The sequence below is a fragment of the Sinocyclocheilus anshuiensis genome, unplaced genomic scaffold (genome assembly GCF_001515605.1).
Source record: "Sinocyclocheilus anshuiensis isolate Anshui unplaced genomic scaffold, SAMN03320099.WGS_v1.1 scaffold457, whole genome shotgun sequence".
NCBI classification, from domain to species: domain Eukaryota; kingdom Metazoa; phylum Chordata; class Actinopteri; order Cypriniformes; family Cyprinidae; genus Sinocyclocheilus; species Sinocyclocheilus anshuiensis.
Window position 1 is genome coordinate 4,349,050 of NW_015537939.1, and position 9,713 is coordinate 4,358,762.

Sequence of the window (9,713 nt, forward strand, 5' to 3'; positions counted from 1 at the left end):
ATGTTAAGTGTAAGTGAAATGTTAAGTACTGTAAGGTCTTTCATGACACTACATATGCTGGGGTGTGAATTTGATAGGTGCTTGATATAAAATAAATGGTGCTTTAAAAAGTCCTTGAATCTGGTGTTCATGAAAGAGTGGGAACCCTGTAAGTATTATTTAGTATTATAGGATGTAATTTAAAATATGAAAGGCACTTGTAACTTAATTATGCACATTATGGCAAGAAAATGTGTAACAGAACGAAAATGAAAAGTTACAGTGAGGGATTGAACTGTAGGGAGTTGCTGTTTAAAGCAGGGTAATTGTCTGTAAATAAAACTAAAATTATTATAAATAAAGATTAAATAAAATATAAATATTAGATGAAAAAAATTAACTAAACGAGAATTAGAAATGTTAAGTTAAAGCACTAAAATTATTAACTGCAAATAAACTACAACATAATAAAAAATAATATATATATATATAAATAAAATAAAATAAAATAAATTAAACCTAAATAGTATTTAAAAATAAATGACAAAAGTACAGACTAAAATGACTGAAAATTAAACTAAAATTAAAATGAAAATGGAACTAAAACTAAAACGGAAATAAAAATAAATGGAACCCAAATATAATATAAGAAATACATGACAAAATTACAATAAAAAAAAAACTGAAACAAACTATATAAGCCTAAATAATATAAAAAAGAAAAAGTAATAAATTACAAAACTAAATAACAAAATTACTAAAAATTAAAAACTGAAATTAAACTGAACTAAAACTTAAACTAAAGCTGAAATACAATAAATGAAACCTAAATTATAAAAAAAATAAATAAATGGCAAAAGTAATAACAAAATTACAAAAAATTAAACTTGAAAATAAAAACTGAAAATGTAGAAATTAAAGCAAAATTAAAAATGAAAATATAAAAATGAAAGTTAAATCAAAATATTAATAAAAACTACAATAGTATATAATTAACACTAGTTTAAAGTATCTGAAATGTTTTTGTGCCTTTCATGTTTTATCTTGACATTGAACGTTTGGCCATCACCCATTTGACCTTCAGATATGAGTCAGAGTCAGCTGGCAGTGCCTGTCCCGGTAAACGACATCCCGTCCTCCATCGCAGAGCTGCTCAACGAGGAGGAATGCTGGGAATTCAATATCCTGGAGCTGGAAGCAGCTACTCACAAGAGGTACCAGAAAGCGAGACTTTTCTTTGTGTAAAACTAGTTTTTAATGGGAAAAGTTCTGATTGTTATAGTGTGTGTGTGTGTGTGTGTGTGTGTGTGTGTGTTCGCAGGCCGCTCTCATACCTGGGGCTGAAGATCTTCTCTGCTTTTGGCGTGTGTGAGTTCCTGAACTGCACAGAGGCCACGTTGCGCTCGTGGCTGCAGGTGATCGAGGCTAATTACCACGCATCCAACTCCTACCACAACTCAACACACGCCGCAGACGTCCTGCACGCCACAGCCTACTTCCTGCGCAAGGACCGAGTCAAGGTAACCCTGACAACCAAACAGAATACAGAAATAGAAATGTCTCAATTTATACTTTGATCAAAAATGAAAACATCGGCCAAAGGTAAGAACAGCCTTTTTAAGGATTTATTAAGACTTATTTTGTTTACTTGTTTTGACTGTTCATCAGGCCTGAGTTTCAATACTAACTCATTTATTCAAAAGTATAGTTAACATTGTTGCAAATTTCGAAATAAATGTTTTCTTATATTATTAATTATGCTAATATAAAAACCATTAAATTAATGTAAAATGTTATTTAAATTAAAAGTGTAATTTTTTTTTTTTTATTTCATTGTAAATAAATAAATGTATAGTTTATATAAAGTAATTTTGTCAATTAAATATAATAATAAAGTTGTGCCATACATTTACAGTTTACCTCAGCCAAATAAACTGGATTGAATCTGAATTTTGATGATCTAGAATTAATTATATACAAGACTGATCAACTTATATGTGTCAATAACTAATTATACTTTTAATTTTAATATTTTAATATTTATTTCTTTTATATTTTATGAACATGCATTTTTACAAATACTGTAAATGTTATATTTATATTAGATTATATAATTTAATATAACATGAATTTATTAATAATAATATCATATTAAATTCAAAATACATGTGTTAAAATTTAAATTAGAATTTAAATTTTAATATTTAACATCATATTAGAGTAAAAAAATGTAAAATAACAAATTAATGTTAATGCTATATGTTAATGCAAACAAATTATTTAAAAAAAACTGAACAAAAAAAATAAGAACACTCAAAAAGCAAAAACAATCATTAATTTATAGTATTTAATACTATTTTCTTAATATTTTGTTCAAAATTCACTCTAAAATGTTTAAAACAAAAATTGTGCATCATCTATTGATAAAGCCAGTTAAGTTGCCACAGTTATTGACTGATGCTGTTAATCTCATAAAACAGTCAGTCACTAATATTGAGCTGACCTAAACAATTTTGAGTTACTTCTAAAACTTACCTACGGTATCTGTGCTGTGTTTGCAGGGCAGTCTTGACCAGTTGGATGAAGTAGCGGCACTGTTGGCAGCAACGGTCCATGACGTTGATCACCCGGGCCACACCAACTCATTCCTGTGCAATGCAGGCAGCGATCTGGCCATTCTGTACAACGACACGGCCGTCCTGGAGAGTCACCACGCCGCTCTAGCGTTCCAGCTTACTGTACGAGACAGCAAGTGCAACATCTTCAAAAACATGGAAAGGTATCAGTGTCAGCTAAATCATACCTTTCATATGACTCGCACTGATCCATGACTCAACTCTCTCAACCTCTCCATATTCAGGACTCAGTTTCGAACCCTACGGCAGGCCATAATAGACATGGTGCTGGCGACAGAAATGACGCGACACTTTGAACACGTCAACAAGTTCGTAAACAGCATCAACAAACCCATGAGTGCCATTGAGGAGACGAGCTCAAATGTAAGACACACAATACTGTTTTTCCATACTGTTTGAGTACAGTCTGACAAATGCAGATCTGCATGTGTTACAGAGTGAAGGCAGTGATTGTGAGGGTCAGGCCAGTATTCGCAACTCTCCTGAGAATCGTCTGTTAATTAAACGGATGCTGATTAAATGTGCCGATGTGGCCAATCCCTGCAGACCTCTGGAGCTCTGCATCGAATGGGCTGGTCGCATTTCAGAGGAGTACTTTGCTCAGGTAAAAACATTCAGTCACAATTGCACTCACATGCTTGCAATGTCTTTCGAATTTTTATTGTCATTTCACTTTAATAAAATGTTGTATTTCCAAGTGAAATACAGTGTTTCTGAAGTATAGTATGTAACACTTGATTATCCCGATTGGACCACAAGAAATGAGTTGAAATAATTTTATTTTCTAATTGTATTGGGTAATTGATGAAAAGATTGATGAAAAATATAATTATTATATGTGTATTTATTTATTACATTACCTTTGACATAATATACAATAATTAATATTTAATGACTATTTCAATTCAAAATACATATGCTGAAATTAAAATTCTAATTTTAATATTAATATTTAATTTGTAATATCTTTAATAGCTATATCTCAATATTTACTTACAATTCCCTCAAAAAGGTTTGAAACAGAAATTATTTATTGCACACATTATCTATTGAAAAAGCTAGTTTTTGTTTTTTGATGAACAAAATATTTATTTATTAAATTATATTTGACATAATATACAAAAACTAATATTCAACAATTATTTAAATTCAAAATACATGTGCTGAAATTAAAAGGATAATTTTAATATTAATATTTAATGTTAATTTGTAATATCTTTAATAGTAATATCTTAATAATTACTTAAAATTCACTCAAAAATGCTTAAAACTGTAATTATCTATTGCACGCATTGTCTATTGAAAAAGCCAGGTAAGATGCCACAGTTATTGACTAATGCTGTTAATCTCAAAATGGCCAAATAATGGTAGATAAAATTGGTCAGTCACTAAATTGATATTAATAAAATATATATATATTTTTACAATAATTTGTCTTTGCTTTCTGTATTTGCGATCTCCTTCTTTCCTTAGACTGACGAGGAGAAAAGACAAGGTTTGCCGGTTGTCATGCCAGTGTTTGACCGGAATACCTGCAGCATTCCTAAATCCCAGATCTCATTTATCGACTATTTCATCACGGACATGTTTGATGCCTGGGATGGTAAATATACACACACTCACACATGCACTGCATAATAATCAGGGCTGCGCCATTCAAAAATTTGATATCTCAGTATTTATGTTTTGACATTTGCTTTCAGCCTCATAGCAGTGTTATTTTAGTATCATTGAGATACTTTTATGGTTTTTATTAATGTTTTGAAGTAGTTTTTATTCTTATATTTTCTGCTTTCATTTTGATTTTAAAAGTTTTAGTAATTTTGTTGTGTATGTTGTTTCTTATATATAGTTATTTTTATTTCAGTTTATATTTTTTATTCCAGTTATAGTTATTTTAATACATCAAGTAAAACTAAATAAGAAATGTATCCTTGGCAACTAGCTGAAATCAATCAAATTTAGTTTAAAAATTTAAAATATTTCATTTCAATGTTTATTTTATTTCAAATAAAACAACGCTTCCTCACAGCCAACTGAGAAAAAAAACAAGCACTCAAAAGACGGACAAAAGGTTTATTTGCAAATCATACATTGCTCTCATGTTGCCAGAAATAATCTTCAACTGGTTTATTAGATCTTGCCTTAAGATTGCTGTAATATTTATGATGATTTTTATTTTGCAGCAAAATCATTGTGAATATAAAATAAATATGAAATATTTCACACAGCTCTACAACAAATCCAGAAAAAAAATCACCAAACACTGAGTAGAAAATAATCATTCTAATACACAATAATGAGGAAGTATTTTGCATGTGTGTTTGGGAGAGAGACAGAGAGAGAGAGAATACTTTCCCAGGCATCTTTTGACTCATCTGGTTCTCCTAAAAGAGATGAAATGGTCTATTAGCAGCAGTAGATGTTGGACCGGAGGGGTTGAGAACGGGGGTTGTGTTAGATGGTTGCTGAGAGGTTGTGATAATGTTGAGCTGATTGTGGCGAGCTTTGGAAACTTTAGGTTCTGTGTTTCCCACTGAGCCGAACCCCAGAGAATAAACCTGCTTACTGTCAACACACAACAGCCGTGATGTCACGGAAACTTTAAAAATGGTGGAGAGGGGAAGGGGTGAGTGTATGTGTGTGTGTATGTGTATGTGAGAGAGAGAAAGAATGTGCATCTATGTGTGTGTGTGTGTGTGTGTGTGTGTGTGTGTCTTTGATTTTCGTAGTCTGGGGTCAGGATGCAGTGAAGCAGAATCTCTTGAGCTCTCCGCAGATTTAGTTCCCAAGGTCACGATCAGGTCAGTTTATCATAGAGGAGCTACGTGTGTGTGTGTGTGTGTGTGTGTGTGTGTCTGTGTGTCTGTGTGTCTGTGTGTGTCTGTGTGCGTGACAGATTCAGCAGGGGGCACTGAAAACATCCTCAAGAGGATGTACCAGAAATCTGAGAGTGTGTGCATATGTGTGAACATTCAAATTGCCATATTTACACTCGTGCAAACAACACATACACTCATCAGTCTGCAGCCCGTCTGCCAGAAACCAGTGCAGCCGAACAGATGGTGAGATGAGAAAGAAAAACATTAGAATTATCAACACTTGCTTACTGTTACATACTAGATAGATAGATAGATAGATAGATTTTTATAAACAATTTTTTTAATTAACAATAGTCGAGTCACCTTTATTTATATAGCGCTTTTAACAATACAGATTGTGTCAAAGCAACTGAACAGCATTAATTAGGAAAATAGTGTGTCAATAATGCAAAATGACAATAGTAAACACTCGTTTTTCAGTTAAAGACAGTTCATCATTGAATTCAGTGATGTCATCATCCAGCTCAGTTCAGTTTAAATAGTATCTTTGCAATCATTTGCAATCAAGTCAACGATATCGCTGGAAATTAAGTGTCCCCAACTAAGCAAGCCAGAGGCGACAGCGGCAAGGAACCAAAACTCCATCGGTGACAGAATGGAGAAAAAACCTTGGGAGAAACCAGGCTCAGTCGGGGGGCCAGTTCTCCTCTGACCAGACAAAACCAGCAGTTCAATTTCAGGCTGCAGCAAAGTCACATTGTGCAGAGGACTCATCTGATTCCTGTGGTCTTGTCCCGGTGGTCGTCTGAGACAAGGTCTTTACAGGGGATCTGTAATAAATTTCTGTTTTTGAAAATTTGTTTTATATTTTTATATTTTATTATGAATTTATATTATTGTTTCCAAAAATATAAATATCATAAGATATAAATATAAATGGAATATACTTTAAAATAGATTAACTTAGATCAAAATCTAAAAAAAACACACACACCCATAAAATATCTAAAAAATAATTTAAGATTTTATTATTATTATTATTATTATTATTATTATTATTAATATTATTTTATTAATTATTATTATTATTATTATTATTATTATTATTATTATTATTATTATGATCTGTAATAAATTTCTGTTTTTGAAAATTTGTTTTATATTTTTATATTTTATTATGAATTTATATTATTGTTTCCAAAAATATAAATATCATAAGATATAAATATAAATGGAATATACTTTAAAATAGATTAACTTAGATCAAAATCTAAAAAAAACACACACACCCATAAAATATCTAAAAAATAATTTAAGATTTTATTATTATTATTATTATTATTATTATTAATATTATTTTATTATCAGGCTATTGGCTGTTGATCATTTCCTATAGCTAATTTCTTCTCTCTCTTTCTCTCCCTTTTTTTACGGTTATCTATTATAGTATTCTATCTATATAACAATTGTTTATTTCCTAGAGCTAATTTCTCTCTCTCTTTCTCTCTTTCTCTCTTTCTCTCTCAGCCTTTGCCAGTTTGCCAGGTCTTATGGAGAATTTGGCGGAGAACTACAAATACTGGAAGAGCTTGGATGAGATGAAATGTAAAAGCTTACGGCCTCCACCTCCTCCGTGACCCTCATGACTCTTACCGTCGAGGTCAAAGGTCAGAGGTTACGCCGTGAATGTAGCATCTCTACCCAGCCTCCAAGTTTCCATCCACTGAACATAGATCAGCAGCCCTGTTTCCCTGACGACGCTCCACCCCTAGCGACAATCACCCGGTAACAAGGGTAAAACAGACAAATGACAAAACGAATGCACTTTATCAGCATACAGTCCTCTTCCAGCATCTTTTCACTTTCTTTTCTTCTCTTCTCTTTTAAAATCCATCTGTTCTCCCAGCTGTTTTTAATGATTTCTGGGCAGTGATTTTTTTGTAATGTCTGACACAAGAAGACAAAGACTGATCTTAGTCCAGTAGAGGACTGTATATACTATATGCGCTCAAATATGGAACTGAAACGTGAATGATCAGAGAGGTCTGTGTCTGTACCATGTGCACACGTAACATTAACAGACATGTGGAATCACAGATCCAAATGCCAAAAGGGCTTTATTTGGAAGCAGAGTGTCAGTGAGACTGAGCTACTTAGGAAACCAAAAAGGACCCAGTAGCGAGCCCTGAGGCACGCCACATTTTCCCCACTATTGATTTGTTAAAATACAACACGGATATTTTGACACAATATTGTTGACAGAAGCAAATGTTGCCAAAATGGAAGAAATTAAGACACGTTTGTATTCGGATGATGAAACTGTATTGACCAGCACTGAACACGATTCAGTGTGCAAGAATGTAAAAACTGCGACGGACCAGCCCATTGTGGGCCGTCATTATTCTGGCACTTTCTGTATCAGAACGACTCAAGCCTTTCTCAGACTCCAAGGACTGGTGTGTAATAATCAATAATTTTGATATAAATAGCCAATAATAACAAAGAATATATTTCTCAGAAACACTGTATATCCAGACACATACTGTAATAACGTGAAGCTTGATGATGCGTGTGTGAGCAAAAGTGTGTTTGTTACGATGTGCATAGTGATGATAGTTATGATTTTTACATTTTACACATGACAGTTAACATTCCTACTTCACGCAACAGTCCGTACGGATGCAAAATTCCCTAATCTTCAGAGTTATACTGTGTGTAAACCTAATGTCCAGCACAGTCTCATTATGAGACCACCAACACGGTGACGTTTGCTCATGCTGATAGGTGGGATCGCACATATTTTAAGTGTTACACCATTTTTAAGTATTATTTATTTACAAAAGCTGTATATCACTGTTAGAATCTTTTATCATAGACACGCATCGCAGACGAGCTTCAAACGCTCACCTTTTGTAGGCCAAAAACCAGCGCCGAAGGTGCGTTTATAATCAACCACGATGATGAGTTTTAAACAGATGTTTGGCTAAAGCCGTTTCGACTGGAAAAAGAACTAGTTTAGATATCTTGTGTCACACGAGACATTTTTTTTTAAAAACCCAAATGTTTTTATTAAACGTAGCTATTGGTGTCATTTGTTATTTGCGCACCTCATTTTTACTGGGTTACATTTAGACACGTAGCTGAATTGCATTGGCTCACAGACAGGCTTAGTAGGAATTTATTACATGTTTATATTCGGTCGACATTCGGCCTTTTACTCTTTATTCATTGTCGGAAAGGAGCTCTTGAGAACTTCATCTTCACAGCAAGTGTTCTAGAACACCAGCACGACACCACAGAGAGTTCTAGCACGTTCTGCATGGAGTGTTCTAAATGCGATGACATCATAATGACAAACCGTTCTGGCACGCATCACAATGGCAGATGATTCCGCAATGCCCTTGTAAGATGGCAGCGGTTGTTTTTGTTGTTCTTGGGTTGGCAGTGCATCACAGCGAGTGTTTTTAGGTGCTCCAGACAGCATTGTGCGGTTAAAGGTATGCGGTGCACATTCAGCAGCCTGCAGGGTTTTGATTTTTCCTCTTTCCTGTTCTCTCATCCTTCCTGATTCTATCTGTTTCCCTCCCTTTTTTCTTTAATGTGGTCACAAGGGTAGAACAGTGGTTTTGCTAGCCTGTATATGTCATGTATTACATATACTTTTGAAGCCTGTATATGTAATGTATTATATAAAGCATTCTTAATGCATTATAAAATTAGGATCAGTAGGTAGCAGCTAATGTTAAGATTTTAAAATCATCAGTATTGGTCTAAATCAGACAATATTTGTCAGACAATATTTTGTCAAATAATATCAGGGATTCTTTTTCCTAATTTAAACAAATATTTTTTATATGATATAAATATTCCAGTGTAACCATTATGGTTTAACACATGAAATTGGTTTATGATTAAGGCATTATGCTATTTAAAGGTCTAATTGACTAATTAAATAAGCACTGTAATGTATTGCAAATATGGCTATGTTTATGCATAAGTACATAAAACTGATTTATTATATGAATGCATTAAGAATTCCTTTATAATATACTAGATATGCATGCTTAATAGAAATTATACTGGTTCTTTCAGACCCATTTTTGCCATTTATTTGGAGCTCTACAGATATGAATGCTGCAGTACAAATTATGGCAGATGCTCTTGTCGCCCTCTAGTGGTAAATCTAGAGATCCACACACATTATTAAACTCGATTGATGCTGTTACATAGTTGTATATACAGTGTATATATATATATATATATATATATATATATA

At 33.0% G+C, this 9,713-nt stretch overlaps 1 protein-coding gene across 2 annotated transcripts in view; it reads left to right on the top strand.

The window, feature by feature from the left end:
• LOC107662428 (high affinity cAMP-specific and IBMX-insensitive 3',5'-cyclic phosphodiesterase 8B-like) overlaps positions 1–8,481 on the top strand; it is a 55,042-nt gene extending 46,561 nt beyond the window's left edge. For both annotated transcript variants that reach the window (XM_016452452.1, XM_016452460.1), the window contains exons 16-22: positions 1,064–1,193; positions 1,301–1,499; positions 2,541–2,758; positions 2,840–2,978; positions 3,052–3,219; positions 4,089–4,218; positions 6,965–8,481. In XM_016452452.1, coding sequence (XP_016307938.1) covers positions 1,064–1,193; positions 1,301–1,499; positions 2,541–2,758; positions 2,840–2,978; positions 3,052–3,219; positions 4,089–4,218; positions 6,965–7,074 — 1,094 coding nt within the window. In that variant the 3' untranslated portion in view covers positions 7,075–8,481. The remainder of the gene's footprint in view (positions 1–1,063; positions 1,194–1,300; positions 1,500–2,540; positions 2,759–2,839; positions 2,979–3,051; positions 3,220–4,088; positions 4,219–6,964) is intronic.
• The last annotated feature ends 1,232 nt before the right edge of the window (positions 8,482–9,713 follow it).